At 40.5% G+C, this 23,094-nt stretch overlaps 2 protein-coding genes across 5 annotated transcripts in view; one reads left to right on the top strand and one right to left on the bottom strand.

Moving 5' to 3' along the window:
• Positions 1–5,585, bottom strand: part of KIF20B (kinesin family member 20B) — an 86,866-nt gene extending 81,281 nt beyond the window's left edge. For all 3 annotated transcript variants that reach the window (XM_010838530.1, XM_010838531.1, XM_010838532.1), the window contains exon 1: positions 5,460–5,585. In XM_010838530.1, the coding sequence (XP_010836832.1) occupies positions 5,460–5,482 (23 nt within the window). In that variant the 5' untranslated portion in view covers positions 5,483–5,585. The remainder of the gene's footprint in view (positions 1–5,459) is intronic.
• Positions 5,586–5,742: 157 nt separating this feature from the next.
• The window catches only part of PANK1 (pantothenate kinase 1), a 104,666-nt gene continuing 87,314 nt past the window's right edge, over positions 5,743–23,094 (top strand). The window contains exons 1-2 of one of the 2 annotated variants that reach the window (XM_010838527.1): positions 5,743–5,946; positions 11,516–11,665. The gene's annotated coding sequence lies outside the window, so the exon portion shown is untranslated. Of the gene's footprint in view, positions 5,947–5,972; positions 6,098–11,515; positions 11,666–23,094 lie in introns of those variants that run through there. The other variant, XM_010838528.1, reaches the window with a different exon arrangement.

The following is a 23,094-nucleotide window of genomic DNA, read 5'->3' as shown; positions in this document are numbered from 1 at the left end:
ATTCGGTTATCTGGACAATTACTTTCAACTGAATTCTTCCAAACGATGCAAGTAAAAAGTAAAGTACTGGGCATTCCCTGGTGGTTGAGTGGTTAGGACTCAGCATTTTCACTGCCAGGGCCAAGGTTCAATTCCTGGCTGGGGAAATGAGATTCTGCAAGCCATGAGGCATGACTTAAAAAAAAAAAAGATGTGAATGTATTTAAAACAGTACCTGATATGTCACAGGTGAATGTGGAATAGAATATGGAATACTTTACCAGTAAACTACTACACCCAAAAAAGATGTCCTTTGCATTAGAGGGGACTGGAATGCAAAAGTAGGAAGTCAAGAAATACCTGGAGTAGGGGCTGGTGCACTGGGATGACCCAGAGGGATGGTATGGGGAGGGAAACGGGAGGGGGATTCAGGATGGGGAACACGTGTACACCTGTGGCAGATTCATGTTGATGTATGGCAAAACCAATACAATATTGTAAAGTTAAAAAAAAAAAAAAAAGAAATATCTGGAGTAAACAGGCAGATTTGACCTTGGAGTACAGAATGAAGCAGAAAGAAGTAGAATTTTGACAAGAGAACGCACTGGTCGTAGCAAACACCCTCTTCCAACAACACAAGATTCTATACATGGACATCATCAGATGGTCAATACTGAAATCAGACTGATTATATTCTTTGCAGCCAAAGATGGAGAAGCTCTATACAGTCAGCAAAAACAAGACTGGGAGCTGACTGTGGCTCAGATCATGAACTCCTTATTGTCAAATTCAGACTTAAATTGAAGAAAGTAGGGAAAACCACTAGACCATTCAGTTATGACCTAAATCAAATCCCTTACAATTATACAGTGCAAGTGACAAATAGATTCAAGGGATTAGATCCGACAGAGTGCCTGAAGAACTGTGGACAGAGGTTTGTGACACTGTACAGGAGACAGGGATCAAGATCAACCCCAAGAAAAAGAAATGCAAAAGGCCAAAACGGTTGTCTGAGAAGGCTGAGTAAAGAAGAGAAGCAAAAGGCAAAGGAGAAAAGGAAAGATATTATCCATTTGAATGCAGAGTTCCAAAGAACAGCAAGGAGAGATAAGAAAGCCTTCCTCAGCAATCAATGCAAAGAAACAGAGGAACATAATAGAATGGAAAGATTAGAGATCTCTTCAAGAAAATTAGAGATACCAAGGGTACATTTCATGCAAAGATGGGCACAATAAAGGAGAGAAATGGTATGGACCTAAAAGAAGCAGAAGATATTAAGAAGAGGTGGCAAGAATACACAGAAGAACTATACAAAAAAGATCTTCACGGCCCAGATAATCACGATAGTATGATCACTCACCTAGAGGCAGACATCCTGGAATGCCAAGTCAAGTGGGCCTTGGAAACATCACTATGAACAAAGCTAGTGGAGGTGATGGAATTCCAGTTGAGCTATTTCAAATCCTGAAAGATGATGCTGTGAAAGTGCTGCACTCAATATGCCAGCAAATTTGGAAAACTCAGCAGTGGCCACAGGACTGGAAAAGGTCAGTTTTCATTCCAATCCCAAAGAAAGGCAATGCCAAAGAACACTCTAACTACCGCACAATTGCACTCATCTCACACGCTAGTAAAGTAATGCTCAAAATTCTCCAAGCCAGGCTTCAACAGTACGTGAACTGAGAAATTCCAGATGTTCAGGCTGGTTTTAGAAAAGGGAGAGGAACCAGAGATCAAATTGCTTTTGCTGGATCATCAAAAAAGCAAGAGCGTTCCAGAAAAACATCTACTTCTGTATTACTGACTATGCCAAAGCCTTTGACTATGTGGATCACAACAAACTGTGGAAAATCCTGAAAGAGATGGGAATACCAGACCACCTGACCTGCCTCTTGAGAAATCTGTATGCAGGTCAGGAAGCAATAGTTAGAACTGGACATGGAACATTCTGGTTCCAAATCAGGAAAGGAGTACATCAAAGCTGTATATTGGCACCCTGCTTATTTAACTTATATGCAGAGTACATCATGAGAAATGCTGGGCTAGATGAAGCACAAGCTGGAATCAAGATTGCCGGGAGAAATAGAAATAACCTCAGATATGCAGATGACATCACCCTTATGTCAGAAAGCGAAAAAGAACTAAAAAGCCTCTTGATGAAAGTGAAAGAGGAGAGTGAAAAAGTTGGCTTAAAACTCAACATTCAAAAACTAAGATCATGGCATCTGGTCCCATCAGTTCATGGCAAATAGATGGGGAAACAATGGAAACAGAGGCTGACTTTATTTTTTGGGCTCCAAAATAACTGCAGATGGTGACTGCAGCCATGAAATTAAAAGACGCTTGCTCCTTGGAAGAAACCTAGACAGCATATTAAAAGGCAGACATTACTTTGCTGACAAAGGTCTGTCTAGTCAAAGCTCTGGTTTTCGTAGTAGTTGTGTACGGATGTGAGTTAGACTATAAAGAAAGCTGAGCGCCAAAGAATTGATGCTTCTGAACTGTGGTGTTGGAGAAGACTCTTGAGAGTCCCTTGGACTGCAAGGAGATCCAACCAGTCCATCCTAAAGGAGATCAGTCCTGAATATTCATTGGAAGGACGGATGCTGAAGCTCTAAAACTTTGGCCACCTGATGCAAAGAACTAGCTCATTTGAAAAGACCCTGATGCTGGGAAAGATTGAAGGCAGGAGGAGAAGGGGACAACAGAGGATGAGATGGTTGGATGGCATCATTGACTCAATGCACATGAGTCTGAGTAAACTCCAGGAGTCGGCAATGGACCGGGAGGCCTGGCGTGCTACAGTTCATGGGGTCGCAGAGTCGGACACGACTGAAGGGCTGAACTGAATTAAAACTACTACAACTAAATTAAGCATCTCGCTAAATTTAAAGACAAATGTAGAGGTAAGTTTCACTGATAAAATATTAACATTCAAATATTTACTGAGAATCCACTAGGTGCACAATATTAGGGAGAAATGGAGAGAGCACCATATTCTTTGAATATTATGATATACTCAGAACAGTCACTGCCAATAGGGTTCCTGGCTCAAGAAGGTACTTGTAACGGGCATCCACAGGCATTAAGTAAATGAGCCAAAGATGGTCCCCATATACTGGCCCTGAATTGTTTACTTCTTCACAGCAGGCTGGCAACGTTAGTTCAAAAAACCAATGAGGTGTCAAACTCAAATTTTTATACATCTGTTTGCTTTATACATAGCCAAAATAATCTTAGTTTTAGCCATTTAGAGCCTATCTGGTTTGCACATTCCATGAAACTGCACTCAACCATCCGCTAGCCACAGACAAAATCCAAGACAATAAAGACCCCAAGCCACTGCTGCCCTTTGAAGTTCTCAGATATGCGGACTCCCTACTGTGCTAGGACACTTATACTGAGCTCCCTCTGCTATCATTCCCACTTCTCTCCAATTCCTTACCCTCCCCTTCTAGGTGGTAGCCCTTCACTCTAGTCTCCGAGAAGTCTCACGATTTGGCCAGCTTTCCAAGCATGCAGTCCTGTCCAAGTGCTAACCTGGTAAAGACCCTTGTGTGTTACTGCCACCTTGTGGTATCTTTTTCCTTGATCAGCGTTGAAACCCCCAAACTCAATACAAAGCTGTTTCTCTTTTTTCCTAAACTTCAAAGATTTAAAGAAACTATACATTTACCTTCAACAAAACCCAGCAAACTACATCAACCAACCATACAATTAAGCACGTTTAATCTTTATTGCTTTTTGCTTTCATTGTATCAGTGATGTAATCAAAATGAGAAAAGTATTTAAATGTAGTTTGATAGACTATTTCAAATATTTATGGGTGAAAATTAGAAAACGTATCTGACAGAATAAAAACCACTGATGTAGAACACAGAGGAAAAGTTTACAAAAACATGAACGTAATGGCTTGACATTTCATAACTCAAGTTTCATGGAAATGCCCAGGAAACTGGAAAGTAACCTTCATTCTTGGCCTTCAATTAATTTTTGGCTTAAAAAAATGTTGACACATCTTTTATGAAATTACTAAGTTAAAAAAAAATATTGTACCTCCTTAAAAAAAAATGTTACAGTTGTTTGTGCTTGCTTCTATGTTCAGTTTTCATGAATAAACTGCCCCTTAACAATCATAAAATTGAGAGATACATTGTCACTGCCTGTACTTGTAGTTAACTTCTATGGATGTGTGGCCTCCCTAATTAGACTAGAAATGAGAGCAAGGACCTTATCTTATACTACTCTGTACCCCTACAACAAATTCAGAGATTTAGGCAGTGATAAAGACTCCCTGTATAGTGGGTTAAGTGGGTTAAATAATAAATAAAATTCTCTATGCGCAAAATTTTTTTTGGTCCTATATTATCTCTAGCCAACAGCAAGGTTCAAGACCTCATTGCGGAAGGCTGTTCCCAAGTCTGAGAAATGGTATCCTTTTTCGTCTCTCCAATGAGATTTCATGATTGAAGACTGATTACTAACTGAGGTTGCCGCATGTCATCCACAAAATACAGTCAAAAAAAGTCTTTACAATTAAACTTATGAGTCTTTTACATTATTTTGCAACCTGAAGTCTCAGGTCTTGGACATTTAATAAAATGTACACAGTTAAGGCTGTTTCCGGGTAATGCTACCTTGTTTTAAGAACGGATTCAAACATGAATTTGATCAGCTTGGGGATTAAAAACAAACTAACCCATAAGGCTCGACCTTCTGTCAATTAGCCCTCCAGTAAGGAATACTAGAGAGCGACATTAAGCAGGAATTACTGAACCAAAAAGTATAATGAGATGGGGGAAACCTTCCAAACCGGGGGTGAGGGTGGGTGGGTGGAGATGACTGCAGTCATCACACACGCCACACACCCCCCCCTTTCGCTCCGCACTGCAAAGACCAAGAAGGGAGCGCCCCGGCACCGGCGGTAGCAGTCTGGAAATAAATGCACAGACATCGAGCCCCCGACTGCCCTAAAAACAGACCAAGCCACTTACCGAGCAAAATGCTCACCTTGGGGATACAGGACACCAGATTTGGCAAAGGAGGCCTGATCCTCAAAGCAGCAGTAACAATAATAAAAATACTAAGGCTTGCAAATACATAGTGCTTACTATACCAATGGCACTGTTTCTAACAGTTTTACACATTATCCTTATCTTCTTAAGAGGCGGAAGAGGTAGGTTCTATAATTAAGCCCTTTTAACAGATGAAGAAACTGAGGCCCAGGGATACTGAAGACGTTGCCTTGCCTCAGAGTTAATAAGCGGCGATTGTTGTTGTTGTTCAGTCGCTCGATTGTGTCCGACTTTTTGCAACCCCATGGACTGAAACGGCAGAGACCAGATTTAAACCCTAACTCTAGTAAAATGGTTCAGCCCTCCACAGAGCACCCGGAGCCCCACGTATCGACAGTAACCTGAGGGGCGTCTTGAGCCCGGTCGGAAGGTACTCACACCGTCTGAGACCTTTCTTCACCTCACCTGGTATGTACGGAGTCCCCCATTTCCTTCCTCGGGCCCTCACCTGCAAACGTTACCCTGCCAGCCCCACCCGCGACCAGCACTGAGTTATTGCCCTTTTCAAATTCAAACAATGGCGGCCAGGGTCCCGCATTGAACCCTGGGAGTGGGCGGAGCTTCCGGAAAGAAGCGTTGGAGCGCCGCGGTCTCTCTCTGTGGATTTTTCTTCCGCTCCCGGGAGAAGCTTTCAAATTTGGGGGCGGGTCTCGGTATGCCGAGCGACCAATGGGCGGAAGCAGACTGGAGAGCGGCTAGTGGGCGGAGCTTCCCGCGGGTATCCGCGTGCCAAGCAGGGTAGGATGCTGCTTCCTGGCTGCGGTGGGTGCCACCCTCTCTTGGCAGCGTTGCGGATCTCGGATTCCAATCTGGAGACAATAAAGACGTAGCGGAGGCCCCGAAGTGAGGCCGCTGCCACTCCACTTAACTCCGCGACTCCCTTAGGGACCAGGTGAGAAATGGCAGGCCTTTTCACTGTGGACCGGGACAGGCTCTGCTTCTAAAGAGTAACTTAGAATGAGCGCTGCCCGCACCCAGAAGGTCACTTCACTTCCTTCGCTTCATGATCCTACCTGTTGTCCATAGGCGCCCTCATGGACAAGGTACATTTTTCTCAGAAAAGATTTTCAAAAGCATTCTTCACTCTTTGTGGGTTTGTTTGCTAGTTTTTGCCATTCTGAAAATATAAAGCAGCTACCTATCTTGCATGCACAGGTAAGGTCTTTGCAGTGCTCAAATGTAAGTGCCAGTACATCGTCTCTGATTATCTTAAAGTGATCCTTTTCTTTTGGTGCAGTGTTATTACAGTCATATGACAAATATTTACTACTTGGGCCATCTCTGCGTGCTGTGCTTCATTTTAAAGAAAAGTAACTGCTAACGTTAACTGAGCATTTACCTTGTGCCAGCCGTGGTCCTAAGCACTTTAAAACTGGTTATGGTACTGATCTGGAGAACAACCCTATGAGGTGGATACTGTTAATATGCACTTTTTATAGATTTTAAACTGTTATTATGCCATTTTTATAGATTTTTAGGAAACTGAGTTCAAGATTAAATAATTTGCTCAAAGGCATACAGCTATTAATGGTGGAACTAGGAATTTAAACTCAGCTGGATGACTTCAAGACCTGCCCTCTCACATGTGATCTTATTTTCCACTGTTTTATTTGGTTAGCAGCATTTGTAACATAGTAACTGTTTTGTTGAGCTTATTGTCTTTCTTTTTCTTTTTCTACATTTATGTTTCCCATAACCTACCCCGCTTCCCTTTCTAACTTCCCACTGTCTCATTCCGTTTGCTTTCTTTCCCCACAAAATCATATTTGTGGTGAGCCAGTTTGGAGTAAAGAAGGGATGCAAGGCCAGGAGTAAAAATGAGCAGAGAAAGTAGATGTGAAAGGGAAGAAAGCAGAGATGATCAAATAAAACTGTAATTTACTGTTTGGACTGGAACTTAAGTCTTTAGGGGCCTCTGTGTCAAACTCTTCATTACCCCTTCAGGCAAGTCTACCCAAAAATCTACGCTTCCAGTCTTTACCTCATAATGCCTGTATTACTTTTTACTAGCTGTTACTGATTCCAACTCTTGGGCCCTCCAGGTGCTACATTTATTTATTGTTCAACAAATATTTATTGAAAACCTGCTAAGTACCACACACTAGACTAGGCCGTACTGAGACAGTGGAGGAGAGCTACCAAAACAGACCCTAACCCTCCAGGAGCTTTGTTGTTCAGTCATGTCTGACTGTTTGCAACCCAATGAACTACAGCATGCCAGGCTTCCCTGCCCATCACTGTCTCCAGGAGTTTGCTCAGACTCATGTCCACTGAGTCGGTGATGCCATCCAACCATCTCATCCTCTGTTGTTCCCTTCTCTTGTCCTCAGTCTTTCCCAGCGTTAGGGTCTTTTCCAGTGAGTTGGCTCTTCACATCAGGTGGCCAAAGTATTGGAGCTTCAGCTTTAGCATCGGTCCTTCCAATGAAAACTCACTGTTGATTTCCTTCAGGATTGACTGGTTGGATCTCCTTGCTGCCCAAGGGACTCTCAAGAGTCTTCTCCAGCATCACAGTTTGAAAGGATCAGTTCTTCAATGCTCAGCCTTCTTTATGATCCAACTCTCACATCTGTCCATGACTGCTTGAAAAACCATAACTTTATACGGACTTTTGTCAACAAAGTGGTGTCCTTGCTTCTTAGTATGCTGTCTAGATTTGTCATAGTTTTTCTTCCAAGGAGCAAGTATCTTTTAATTTTGTGGCTGCAGTCACCACCTGCAGTGATTTTGGAGCCCAAGAAAATAAAAGTCTGTCACTGTTATATTCCAATAATTGACAAAAAATTGCAAAGACAAGTAATTGAGAAATTACAACTGTACTGAGTGTTTTGAAGAAAATGTTTAGAGCATTTCTAAAGACAATGTCACTGGAACCTGAGCAAGTAGTGTTTGATCTGGATTTCCAAGGGTTATTAGATGTCAAATAAGTTTAAAAAAAAGAGAGGAGTAAGCACCCAGGTATAGGGGCAGGATAAATACAAGAACCAGTGGATTTTCTGCCTTATTTTATTCTCGCTCCCAGAAGTATTCCTCACAGTTTGTTTCATCCACACAGTCAAATGTTTCAGCCTTGAAACATTCTTCATTTGGCTTCTGGGCCAGCAAAAGGTCACCCTCTCCTTGTTTACTGTTAATCTCTGCCTTAGCATATTCAATATGGGATCGTGATTTTTCATTGCAAAACGTGAAGCCTCTCCTCCCTAATCTGTGCCTCAGTAAATGACACTACCACACATCTACCTAGTTATTCATGAGGAGGAATCATCTCTGAGCTCTCCTTTTCCCTCACCACTCTCATCCAGTTCATAAACAAATGTATCTGTTGCACTTTTTTGTTAGAAGTGAAATAAAATGCTCCCCTCCCTTTTCATTGCCCAGACCCCTACAGCCTCCAGCTGGTCGCCTGCTTCACATCCTGTTCTCCATTATTTATAGGGCAGCAAAACCAGCTTCAGGTGGGAATGATCATGTCAACCTCTGGCTTAAAGCACTTCAATGATGTTTTAGAATAAAATGATATTTGTATTGTTCAGTGAAGAAAAAAGATGCAAAAGTATATAAAAACTGTACTGTTATGTAAGCAAAAAGAAGAAATCAGAGTTTACATACATATATATTCCACACACATTTTTGGTATATTTTTGAAGATAGAAATACAAAAACTATAAAACAGAAAATTAGTTGTAAATGGTTATCTATAGGGGATGAGAATGTGACTTCTGTAACTTTTTTAAAAAAACAGAGTTTGCCTTTTCAAAAAATTAAATCTAAAAATAAAAGCAAGCCCTAAAATTTAATGCAAAGAAAGAGATGAATTTACCTGTATATCAAATTGTCAGCATAGCTACACAGAGATAAAGAGCTTGTTCAGTTAACTTGGGCACAGTATTCTATGTTCAGGAGTTAGGAGTTGTGGGATATGATGAAGAGCAAAAAGAAATGCAAAAAAATTAATAACTTGGCTTAGTAGGCTTGATGTTGAAACGGGTATTGGTATAATTTTGAAACTATTATGCATGTGTTATAGGAAAAAGCAAATCAGTAAATATATTCATGTTTGGTTCTAGGGTTCTCACTGTGGGAGAAGGGAAATAAATATAATAGAAAGTAAAGAAGAATCCCATGAAGTTAGATTTGAATTGGTAGTAGAATGACCTGGGTTGTTTGGGTTTTATTATCTTTTTTTTATCTTAATTGGGTCCACTGAGAGGGCCTGGAGGCATAGAAGCCCTGGCACCCCAGGAACAATGAACACCCCAGGACCAAGCCACCCAAATGGTTTCTAAATACCATTTATCCCTAAAAGAAAACAGTGCCTCTTGGAGAGAAGACTGCTTCCAGGTCTGGGGCAAGAAAATTATAAAGTGAGCCTAGAACATTCTTGTCAGAAAAAGCAAAGAAGTCTTCAGAATGAATGAAGTCATTTAACAAAGGACACTGGATCTGGCATAAAGGGTTTTACACTGACCATGTTTGGCACAAATTGTGCATCAAAAAAATAATGATGGTAATAGTTTAATAACACATTTAATGTTTTAAGTCCTCTTTGTAGGAGGATGGATGAGGGAGAAAAGGACTAAAAATGGAAAGCTATTCTTTACACGAGAATGCCAGTTAATGCAAAAAGAATAGTAAACTATCCCCACTTTGCAACTCCCAATGTAAAAATTGACATCCCTGTTAAGTCACTTCAGTCATGTCAAACTCTTTGGGACTCTGTAGACTGTAGCCTGCCAGACTCCTCTATCCATGGGATTCTCCAGGCAAGAACCCTGGAGTGGGTTTTCATGCCTTCCTCCAGGGGATCTTCCTGACCCAGCAATTGAGCCCTCGTCTCTTATGTCTCCTGCTTTGGCAGGCAGGTTCCTTAACCACTAGTGCCACCTGGGAAGCCCCAAAATCAACATAGATAAAGCTTATCAGTGAATGCTAAAACAATGGATTGTGTGTGTGTGTGGTCACTCAAGACCAACTCTTTGTGACCCCTTGGACTGGGGCCCACCAGGCTCCTCTCTCCATGGCACTTTCCAAGCAAAAATACTGGAGTGGATTGCTAGTTTCTACTCCAGGGGATCTTCCCAACCCAGGGATCAAACCTGCATCTCCTGCATTGGCAGGCAGATTCCTGCCAGAGCATCACCTGGGAAGCCTGCCAGAAATGTTTAACCTGAATCTAATCATGAGGACCATTTTACAGGTCAACAGACCTAGAAATGTCAGTGTTAGGGAAAGAGAGAGTCAAAAGCCAGGTGCTTGTTGCTAAATGAAATTCATGAATCTTCATTGGTTATAGATTTTTTAAAAGGTAACTGCAAAAAGAAAAACATTTTGTGGACAATTGTGGATATTTAAATATGGATTACACAGTAGATTATACTGAATCAGTATTAATTTGGGTACATGTGATAATTTGTGACCATGTAGAAGCATGTCTTTATTTTGGAAAGATGTTTGTTTCAGTATTTAGCAGCAAAGTGTATCAGTGACTGCAACTACTTACCTTCAGAAGATTTGAGGGGGAAAAAAGAATGTTAGGGAGAACAAAAGAAGAGAGAACAAAGAAAATAGAACCAAAACAGTTATGTGACAAACAGTTCATAGTTTTTACAGCTTTGAGCTTTTCTAAAATGAAAAGGGAAAAAAATCCTAATTTCTTTTTTTTTTGGCCACATTGCCCTGCATGTGGGATCGTAGCTCCCTGACCAGGGATCGAACCCACACCCCCTCTACGTTGGAGGGTAGAGTCTTAACCCACACCCCCTTTACTGGAAGACAGAATCTTAACCACTGGACTACCAGAAGTCCCCCAAATTCCTAATTCTTATGATGACCTACTAGGCCCTACAGAATCAAGTACCAGTCAATCTTACTCCCCACTTTCTTACCTCTGTACCATGAGTTCTACTCTGGGTACCTCAAACACACCAGCCTCTTGTAGCATATGTGAACCTTTGCATAGATTCCCTCCACCTGAATTCTCTCCTCTCCATTTATCATGTGACTCACTTCTCTTCCTGCTTTTATCATATTACCTGCTTAGAAAAGACTGTCCGTCTTATCTCAAATGCTCCTCTTTCTTATTTGCAGGCTAGATTTCATTTTCCTACTTATTACAACCAGCAATTATCCTTTTTATAGTAATTATTACATGTCTGGTTTTTGTTGTCATTGTTCTCCCACCTCCTAAAAGGTAAGTTCTATAAGAGCTGTGTTTCTCTTGGTCACTGCTGTATCCTCAGTGACTCTGTAAATACGTGGTGATCAAACAAATACTTGCCGAACAATGAATGAAGGCTGATGTGGCTGAGGTGGGTGGAGAGGGATGGGCTAAGGGCAGATCCTCCAAGGCTTAGTCAACTAAGTGGCTGATTTGGATTCTTATTCTAAGAACAATGAGAAACCAAAGGACTGTTGTAAGTGTGCATATCATACAATACCATTTGCCTTTGTGTTTTGAAAAGGTTAATCTCCTGGAGCAGAGAATAGAGGCCGCCAAGGAGAATGCCGTTGAACCAGCCAGGAGGCTATTGCAGCCATCCCAACAAGAGGTGGTGATAATGTGGAACTGGGACATGGCAGAGCAGATGCAGAAAACTGAACAGATTTCAGAGGTATTTTTTTCCTGCTTTTTCCATCTCAGCACCAGCCACTAGTTTTCCCTTAGAAACACAGAGCCAACTTGATTGGGAGATGCTTAAGATTTAGGCCCATTCCAGATAATTCCCATTAGTCCCCTTGAAGTGAACGTTAGCTTAAGATGAAAAAATTAAGTTACATCAAGCTGATTTCTTGCTCTGATCACAGCCTGTACAAGTAGTAATAACTAAGTTCCTCTGTGCTGGATACTATTCTAAGCATTTTATACTCATTCAATCCTAGATACCATGTAAAGTATTCTGTTATCAGTATCCTGCCTTTAGTTATTGTTCTATTGCTAAGTCATGTCCAACTCTCTGCCTTTAGTAGAGAAGAAAACTGAGTCGTAGCACTATTGAGGAATAGTAAAGGTATTCACTACGCAGAGGTGTTAGGTTTAGTCAGGAAATGCCTGTAAAGTACTTTTAAAAGTGCCTGGCACATGTTAAATAATAACTTATTGTACAAATAGTAAACGATAGAATTGGAATCTGGGTAGATGGCTATAGAGTCTGCACAGTTAACCACTGCTTCCTACTGCTTCTTAAAGTTTGGACTGAACACCCTGCAACTCTACTGAAAGAAGACTGAGTGCCAAGCTCCTGCTGCAAAGCCATCTCCAAATACAGGACTAATGTAGACAGTTTTTCAATCCAAAAACTGAGTAGGTATTTTTGCAAAGGTTTGAATAACAGGTTCAACAAACATTTATCAGGTACCCATTATGCAGCAGGTATCTCTGTCTTTAAGAAGGCTTTGTCCTAAAGCAAGTCTTTCTCAATCTGAGATTTCAAGCAAGAATATAATCCCTGTTCCCTACAGCACCCATCGTATGTAATGCAATCATTTCTCTCTTATGCCTGTAGAATGGTATTACTTCTGTGGCCATCCTGAGAAAACTGAGAAAATAGTCACACGAATAATTTTTTTTTTTTATATCCTGTGGTTTATATGGGGAAATCCATGCACAATTTCAAAACAGTATGACAAATGTTATGATAGAAGTGTACAAAGAGTAATAGGAGCAGAATGAGAATAATTTAGAGTGACAGCTCTGATGATAGACAGATTTGAGTTTGAATATAAACTCAGTCACTTACAGGAAGTGACCTCGGGAAGGATATAAAAGTCTCCCTAATGTTGTGAGGATTAAAATAGCATTTGTTAGTTATTTAGTAAAGCCTAACACATAATATGTTTCATCATGCTATTTGTTTTTATTCAATCTGCATAAGTCACTGGTATGCAAGCTCATGCGTGTCTGTCTAGAACCTCTGTAACCCTGGCACTTACAACAGTGCCTTGCATATAACAGCCATTGAATAAATATTTTTTATATTTATAAATGACATCCACCAAGGAAGGTTTTGTAAAGTGGCATGTAGACTGAAATGAATGAATGGGGTTTGCCAGTGAATTGTAGAAGGTGGCCATTCCAGGCAATGAAAACATATGAGGTAATGAAAAAAAAGACATGAGCACACAAAAGTCATTACAAAAACTGTAAGTACCTAGTTCAGTAAGACTTTGAGTATAGCTACCGTGGACAATGACAGGAGATGAAAAAAGCAGGCAGCACCTACATGTAAAGGGTCCTGTATGTATGACATGCTAAAAAAGAGTTAGAATTACTGTATTCTATAGTGCATAGGAGGTTGTGTGCAGCAGAGACATGCAGGGGGGAAGTGGGAGGAAGAAAAGCAACAGAAAGGTTTAGGTCTGTAATATCCCAGTCTTACAATGTGGGAATCAAGAGATGAAGGAACAGGACATAGAAGTTAATTATTTATAGGTGTGAAGGTAACCAGTAGAGGCAGAAAAATAACCATAACTCTCTTGGCTAAGTGCTTATCTGTCATTGTAGGAAGTAAGTAGATAGTGCCTATAATTAATACATGAAGAAATAACGTTAGGAGTGTGTTATTCAAAAATATGTCAACAGAACTAAAAGTAGATTGTAAGGGTGATTGCTTCTGAGAAGCAGGACAGGAGGGGGCCCAGGGAAGCTTTTTGTTACAAGCTCTTTTTAAATTCGTAATAAGAATTTTCTTATGTGGTGTGTCAAAGAAACAACACACTATTCACTTAACTGTGTGTTGAGCTATAAGACCCCATCATCTCCTCACTGAAGGAGGCTCCCCACTCCTGAGCTTGCAGAGGTTGCATCATTGGCCATCTTTCTAAAACATGGTCGACTGGTACTTGCCTGAGACCTTCTGCACTCTGTCTTCCCTCTGTTCTCTCCAGATGTCTCTCCATGACTAACTTGTCATTAGTCAGTGTTACCCTCCCCAAAGAGGTGATCTTTGCCCACTGTCCCTGAGGTTGCTCCCTTCACCCCTCACCCCCCAGCCAGTCACTTTCTATCCAACCGACCTCATTTACTTCCTTCATAACGTTCTTACAATAACTGAAATTACTTTCTTTGTTTATAATATGTCTTCTCCCACTATAGGGCAGACCTATGAGACAGAGACCTCATCCATCTTGTTCACCCCTATATCCCTAGTACCAAGGACAGTGCCTGGCACATAGTAGGTGCCCAATAAATCCTCATTAGGTATTCAATAAAACTTTTATTAATAGGATGTATAGAGGAATTCACTGTGCACTTTCTTATATGCCATCCCATTTAGTCTTAAGACCCTAATATTTCTTCAGCATAAATACATACATGTAACTGCACACACGCACGCACACACACACACATACTCCACAGATGGGTTTCCCAGTCCAGACTCTTCCAAGTCCTAAAGCTGGGGTTTCTGTTTTCTACTTCATCTTCAGTGTCCTCTGGTGGGGAAGGATCTCACACGATTTTGAAAAGATAAACATCTTTTTAAATATATATCTTTTCAAATATATCCTGTTGACAAGGTTGAAATTCACAGCAGTTCATTTGGGAGCCTAGCAAGGTCTTAGGACACAGGCAGACATTCTCTGGGCTTCCCAGGTAGCTCAGTGGTAAAGAATCTGCCTGCCAAGATCCAGGTTCTATCCCCTGGTTAAGAAGATCCTATAGAGAAGGAAATGGCAAGCCACTCCAGTATTTTTGCCTGAGAAATCCCATGGACCGAGGAGCCTGGCGGGCTACAGTCCATGGGATTGCAAAAATTCAGGTATGACTAAGCAGCAGCACCCCACTCCAGTACTCTTGCCTGGAAACTCCCATGGACGGAGGAGCCTGGTGGGCCGCAGTCCGTGGGGTCGCTAAGAGTCGGACAAGACTCAGCGACTTCACTTTCACTTTTCAGTTTCATGCATTGGAGAGGGAAATGGCAACCCATTCCAGTGTTCTTGCCTGGAGAATCCCAGGGAGAGGGGAGCCTCGTGGGCTGCCGTCTGTGGGGTCGCACAGAGTCGGACATGACTGAAACGACTTAGCAGCAGCAGCAGCAGCAGCAGATGTCTTTCAGCTGGATGAGCTAAGAGGCCCAGCGCAGGTGCAACCATGAGCTGACAGTGATGACAGCAGCACCTGTGGGTCTCCTAATACACGAAGAGGCACGCTCACTCGCATGGTGGGGATGAACTGCAGTCCCCGGCCTCCTCTCCACATAGCTCCCCGGGGTTGGTCAGCAACCATCTCCTCACATGGGTTCCCTGCCCTACTCTGCTGTTTTTTGGAAGTCCATCAGTTGAGTTATTAACTGTCTCTCTTTGAATCCCTGATCTAAAAATCTCAGTTGTCCCCAAGTCAACATGGGTAGATCTAACTACATGGAAGTATGGAACAAGAAAGAAGAACACAGCACTAGCATTTCAAGACTTTTTCTCACTGCAAATATGAAAAATCAGACCATTCTATTATCAAAATGAAAGTTCAGTTTTCTTCAGTTCAGTTGCTCAGTCGTGTCCGACTCTTTGCGACCCCATGAATCACAGCACGCCAGGCCTCCCTGTCCATCACCAACTCCCAGAGTTCACTCAGACTCACGTCCATCGAGTCGGTGATGCCATCCAGCCATCTCATCCTCTGTTGTCCCCTTCTCCTCCTGCCCCCAATCCCTCCCAGCATCAGGGTCTTTTCCAGTGAGTCAACTCTTCGCATGAGGTGGCCAAAGTACTGGAGCTTCAGCTTTAGCATCATTCCTTCCAAAGAAATCCCAGGGCTGATCTCCTTCAGAATGGACTGGTTGGATCTCCTTGCAGTCCAAGGGACTCTCGAGAGTCTTCTCCAACACCACAGTTCAAAAGCATCAATTCTTCGGCGCTCAGCCTTCTTCACAGTCCAACTCTCACATCCATATGTGACCACAGGAAAAACCACAGCCTTGACTAGACAGACCTTTTAAAACCAAAACAGTACTATTTATGCGTTATATCTTGCATTGTTTTGAAAATAGCACAAGGCGGTGCTAGCGGACCTCACATATTTTTCAGGAGCAATTATAGACTTTCTGGTGAACTTTTCTAAAGAGTTCTCTTTCTGATGAGCTATTTCAAGATTCTGTCTTCCTCAGAAGGAGGAAGAAGGATCATGCCAATGTGATCTTTTTATTTCAGAAAATATTACCTTTATTATATGCATTTCAGATTTTCATTACTAGGGGAAATAATGATGTCATGAGTAGTTTGACTGTTTTTGGTTGAGGGAAGCCAGTGAATTCACTGTAATTAATTGGAACATAATGAGACCAATTTTAGTAACTCCCTCAAAACATACAATCTTTGCTGTATGCCAACAGGGCCTTAGTGATGTTGGGAGAGAAAAAGGAAAACGAGAAAGAAGGGGGGAAAAGGAAACACCTCTTTGGGTAGTTTTTGTTTTCAGTCATCTAAAGGAATATTTCTGAGTCTTTAGTCACAGAGTTATAGAATATTAGAGACATAATGGGACATGCAAGTGATCTGGTTCAACTTTCTCATTTTATAGGGAAAAAACCAAGGCTCTGAAAAGTTAAGCAGCATGCCCAAGGTCTCATCATAGGCAGTGCCAGAGCCAGAATATGAATACATAAATTATAAAAACCTAACCAATTTTTTAAAAATAGATACACAAGGAAAAGTATCAGCTCCAAATAATTAGAATAGTATGATCTCATGTTAGCAACTCTGAGACTAGCACACATTTTTTAAAAATACATGAACTCTTCTTTAGCACTCAGAAAATGAGCATTGTTCTTTTTACTTCCTGAGCTCTTTTTCATTCCATTTCCCCCAGTTTTTCACCCTAATGCAAGTTTTTTTTACCCTAATACAGAGTATTTGTGCTCCAGAGATTTTCATTGATCACTTATCATGTGCTTCAAACAAAAACAGATACAGATTTTAATTTTTTTAGTTCCCTCTAAGTTAAAAAAAAATACTCTGTAGTTAAGATTATTATTGTTGTACACATAGTTAAAAAATCAGTTCAGTTAAATATTTTTCATAATTGCCAAGCACCTAAGTAGAAGTTTGTAGGCGTGTACATTTTATTGAAGTTAGTGGGGGAACTTTCCTGGTGGTCCAGTGGGTTAAGACTGTGTTTCTAATATAGAGTTCAAGGGTTCAATTCCTGGTCAGGGAACTAAGATCCTGCATGCCACGCAGTATGGCAAAAATAATTTTTTTTTTTATAAAAGTTTATTTTATTATTATTTTTTAATTTAATTTTATTTAACTTTACAACATTGTATTGGTTTTGCCATATATCAAAAGGAATCTGCCACAGGTATACATGTGTCCCCCATCCTGAACCCTCCTCCCTCCTCCCTCCCCATACCATCCCTCTGGGTCGTCCCAGTGCACCAGCCCCAAGCATCCAGTATCGTGCATCGAACCTGGACTGGCGATTCATTTAATATATGATATTATACATATTTCAATGCCATTGTCCCAAATCATCCCACCTTCTCCCTCTCCCACAGAGTCCAAAAGACTGTTCTATACATCAGTGTCTCTTTTGCTGTCTTGTATACAGGATTATTGTTACCATTTTTCTAAATTCCGTATATCATTAGTTGAGGTACTCCTAGAAGAACATTATTTCTAAAAATAGGACAAAGTGCCACTTCTATTCTCTTGCTGTTTTTCACAATAATAATATAATAATAGAAATTATGGCAGTGTCACCCAATTTCTTTAACTTCTTTCAAATTAGATGTCAAAAATAAGTGATTTATTATCCAAAATTACTTAAAAGTTTTATCAGCTAATAATTGAATTAGGTCCTCTTTTTAGTTTTATTGAAAGCTATAAATTAGAAACCATCTCACTTATAAAAGGTTTTATTAGACAGATATTAAGAGTCTCAGTCTCTGAAACTGCACCAAAAATGCTATTATCACAGATTATCTAGTAAATGTTAATTTTACCTTTTATTCTTTGACTCAGCAGTGTTTCATTTAAACCAATATACTCAGTCAAAATTGGAGATACTAATTTCAGTTATTTATGATAGTAAAGTGTTTTTTATAAACTTCTTTTAGCATATTTTAAATATAGTTATGTCAAGACTTAAAGCTTTCATTCACTGAATATATGGAAAGTACCCCTATCTTGTGGTCAACCAGACCACAAATGACAAAGCCATATGACCCAATTAACAAAGCCAGTCCTCATTTGGAAACTAATCTCTAAAATATGACTTATTTTCTGACAGAAAAAGTCAGATTTTATTTTTCAATTCAGATATGCTAATATTTCTTTTAAGTAACAGTATCAAAATCACTGAGAAGTTACAGAATCCATGTTGTACAGTGTATTTCTATGAGCTGTCAAGATTACGATGATACAGCTCTCATATAAGTAATTTTACATGACTTAACTGAAACAAAGCAACACATTTTTCATTTCTTAATTTGCAATAATGCAATGTAGTATCCAGCTAAGAGTAGAAGTTGCATATAAATCAAGATCTATGAGAACAGGTGTGATATTCTTTAGGAATCTTGATTCGAAATCTGGTATGCTTAATAAAAGTAAGTAGTTGTTTAGTCGCTAAGTTGTGTCCAGCTCTTCGGTCTGTTACCTGCCAGGCTCCTCTGTCCACAGGATTTCCCAGGCAACAATATTGGAGTGGGTTGCCATTTACTTCTCCATAATAAAAGTATACATTGTTTATATTAATCGGGGTAATTAAAGGTAGATGCTATTTTAAAAAATTACAGCTCCACCCTATTTGTCATTCATGTCATAGCCCTAGTGATAGTAGGGTCACCCCTGTGCAGTTGTCTTCAGAACAGTGGCTAGGTTCCTTTCATCTGGTAATCTGCAGTTTTGACCTCCGTGGGCCCAGCAGAAGGAGAAGAGAGAGCTTGAATAATGGTGCCCAGAGAGTTTATAACTAGGCCTGGAAAGTGGTGTCGATTACTTCTGCTCATGTTCCTGGGATAGGAACCTAGGCATGTGGTCCCAGTCTGACTGCAGGGGAGAGTGGGAAATGTGGTTTTCCTTCACACCCAGGAAGAAGCCCAGTTGATGAGCACACAACCAGTCTCTGTCACACAGCTAATAACTAATTGGCCCAGCATCTAGCAAATTCACTTGTTGTTATTAGGAGATGTTGTTATTAGGGTTGCTGTTTCCTACTCCAGGAGATCGTAATGACCAACCCAGGGCTCAAACCCACATCTCCTGTGTCTCCTGCATTGGCAGGTGGATTCTTCACCACTGAGCCACCTGGGAAGCTATTAGGAGTTAGTAAACAGTAAGTAACTCAAAAGATGAAATAAAATGGGAATGGGGGACTTCCCTGGTTGTCCTGTACTAAGTGGCTAAGACCTTGCATTCCTAATGCAGGAGGCCCAGGTTCAATCCCTGGTCACAGAACTAGGTCCCACAGGCCACAGCTAAAGCTCCTGTAAGCCACACCTAAGACCTGGCACAATCAAATAAATATTAAAAATGGGAATGGACTTTAATCAGGATAAGTATCTCATGATCTGATTTGATAAAATAGGGTTTAGCTCCCTTATTGGATGATAGACAACTAACCTGAGAAAAATCTTATAATTTTTTCTAGCTAATGACAAGTGCCAAGATGAGCATTCTTTTAGTAGCTGAAAAAAATTGCTTTCCTTAAAAAAAAAAAAAATCCAAGCTGTCTTTCCTTTACTATCATGGAACTTTCAAGGGCACTGCATTCTTTGATTCTAGTCCATAAAGGGCTGAGGCACAGTCACCCCCAATACCTATTCTGTTTTAATTCAGAGTATCCAAACACTGGCCAAAATATGCTGGTTCTAAAGCAACATTTTTCTCTTAACAGAAATATGTATAAGAAAGACAAACGTTAGGATTTTATGTGCCTTGATTAATTGTTCAAGGAGCCTTATTTAAGATTTTTTTCTAATATGGACCATTTTAAAATATTTATTGAATTTGTTACAATATTGCTTCTGTTTTATGTTTCAGTCTTTTGGCCACAAAGCATATGGGATCTTAGTTCCCTGATCAAACCTGCACCACTTGCATCGAAAGACAAAGTCTTAACCATTGGATCTCCAGTGACGTCTCCCAGTCGTTTGAATTATCCTTTTGTTGGGCAACCAGAGATTTTTACTTATTGAGATAAAACACCATAAGATTTCAGATAAGTTAGGGTATGCCTTTCTTTTCTAAAGTAGGAGAACGGACTATAGTGAAGAGACAGGTGGGAACACAGAATATATGCTGAAGGCAAAGGAAAGAGTGTTATTTAAGTTAGAGTGAAAAATAAATAGAGCTTTCTAGTCAAGTAGTTGGAGAAGGCAATGGCACCCCACTCCAGTACTCTTGCCTGGAAAATCCCATGGATGGAGGAGCCTGGAAGGCTGCAGTCCATGGGGTTGCTGAGGGTCGGACACGACTGAGCGACTTCACTTAGACTTTTCACTTTCATGCATTGGAGAAGGAAATGGCAACCCACTCCAGTGTTCTTGCCTGGAGAATCCCAGGGCCGGGGGAGCCTGGTGGGCTGCCGTCTATGGGGTCACACAGAGTCGGACACGACTGAAGTGACTCAGCAGCAGTCAAGTAGTAGGGTCAATTCCAGACTCTCTCACTTAGAATTTTGTGACACTGAGCAAGGTCAATGGACATTTCTGAGTCTGGTGCTTTTTAAATGCCAGCTTCTGTTGGGTACAGAAGAGACCAATAAATGGTAGTTATTATTGCCGTCTTACAGGAGAAACCAATGTAAAAAAATAACATAAGTGTGGTATAGATTGTAACAAATGTGATCCCTTCCTCTCCTGAGATAGAGAATTTTCATTGGATTTTATATATTTGTCATTTTATTTACTAGGTTTTAAACTTCTGGGATTACAGGAACTGTGCTTTACATAGTTTTATAAACCCCTCAGTCCTAAGGACTGCTCTCGCACATAATGGGAAAAGAGGAAAAGATTTAGGCCTGAATCAACAATCTCCAGTTCATTATAGATGTTCCATGAAGATCTACACAAATATGGGGATGATGAGACTAAGGGAGAAAGGCCGGTCCTCCACAAAGAACTTATAAAATAATATTTGATGTAGGACCCTAACCACAGACTCTTAAAAGGCATTCAAGATTCTAATGAATTCTTTCTAAGTTAAAGGAAATATTTTAGCAGAATGTCTAAAATACGTTTTTAATTCTGAAACTTGATGAACAATAATTCTGAGTCACAGTTGGGATGTATAATTTAGGGAATCATTAGAAAAAACAAACAAAACCTTTCAGATGAGTGGATATTTATGGGAAACTTGTAGGAGTATTTGAGACAGATCTGAAATGAGCTGTTTTCTCTCATTTGTCCTGATTACTCATTGTGGGACAATAAGTATCTAGACAGATTAAGTACCAAACAGATCATTTGGAAGAAAAAGAAACATCTAGATTCAATGACTATAAATTTAGCACATCCAGCCTCTTCTTGCCTAGGCATCTTCACACTGCCCAGCACGGGCCTCAACTATTGGCTATGTCAGTCAAACAGCCAAGAGTATTAGGTTCCTTTGCTAAAAATATTCCAACTCAAATCATCTTGGCAGACAATACCAAAAAAAAATAAAATTTCTTTGTCCAATAAAGTGGCCGAAGTTTAGGAGACTGAAAAGAAATAGAAAATCAAGTTACTAATTGAGCCTCAGTCTTGTCATCATTAAAATGATATTTTTAATACAGATCTACAGTCTCTACTCCACAATTCCAAAATAGATGAAACACAAAACCAAAAAAGTACTGTCTGAGACCCAAAAGCATTTTTATAAGTTTGGCACCAGGATTATTTGGAAGCAAAACCTCAGCTCTGCAGCCTTAGGTATATCTCAGCACTCATGTCCATCACCACTAATGTCTCCTCTCGGCTGACATTTGGTGGCTTGAGGATTAATTGCACTGTGAAAATGACCCAAAGAGTTAAAGACATGCCTCTGGGTAACAGAAGAAAAGGATGCATCTGTCTTTGTCAGTAGCTCAGAAAGTGGAGTTACCGCAAAGCTTGGTGGTGGTATGTCTGTGAGATGCCTTACTGAATAATATGGTGTGGGAACCATCAACATTTATGACTTGTACAGACAGAAAGATAAGTTCTTAAAATTTTACGGTGACAGTGATAACCAAGTGCTAGTGAAAAATAGAAAAACATTTCATAGGACCAAAAACAAGGATCCTGACTGTGTGTTAACTGAATGGATTCAACAACAAAGAAGTCAATATACACCACTGACTGCCTTGTAGGTCATAAAACAAGCTAGGCTATACCATGAAGAACTGAACATTGAGAGTGAGTGTGAATATTCAGAAGACTGGCTGTAAAACTTTTAAAAGCATCATGGTATCAAGTATCTTAAAATCTGTGGTGAAGAAGCTGCTGATGATCACGAGACCACTGAAAATGATATTGATGAATTTGCCAAGATTATATCTGATGAAAACCTTAGCCCTGAACACATTTACAGCTCTGTACTGCTACTGCATTCCTAGACAAACCTTAATGATGGCGGACAAAAAGGCACCAACAGATATCTAGGATGCCAAGCAAAGGTTGACTGTTCTTGGTTGTGCTTAGGCTGCAGACACACACAAGTTCAAATTGACAGTGATTGAGAAAAGTCTGTATCCAAGATGTTTAAAAGGTGTGCAAAGGGACTCCCCTGGTGGTCCAGTGGCTACGACTCTAGGCTTCCAGTGCAAGGGGCCCGGGTTTGATCCCTGGTCAAGGAACTAGATCCCACGTGCTAAAACTAAGACCTAGTGCAGCCAGATGAATACATTAAAAAAACAAAAAGGTGTACACAGTTTACCTTTGCAGTATTATGCAAACAGGAAAGCACCAGTAACAAGAGGAATCTTTTTGGATTGGTTGTATTAGCACTTTGTGCCAGCAACATGAACTCATTGCAAGCAAGCTGGACTGGAAGACAATTACAAAACTTTACTGTGCCTGGACAACTGTTCTGCACATCCCCCTCCTGAGCTTCTTGTGAAAAATAATGTTTATGGCACTTACTT

The sequence above is a fragment of the Bison bison genome, unplaced genomic scaffold, assembly GCF_000754665.1.
Source record: "Bison bison bison isolate TAMUID 2011002044 unplaced genomic scaffold, Bison_UMD1.0 scf7180017864097, whole genome shotgun sequence".
In the NCBI taxonomy this organism is placed as follows: Eukaryota; Metazoa; Chordata; class Mammalia; order Artiodactyla; family Bovidae; genus Bison; species Bison bison.
Note: the sequence above shows the minus strand (reverse complement) of the source record. Positions and strands in the feature narration are given on the sequence as shown.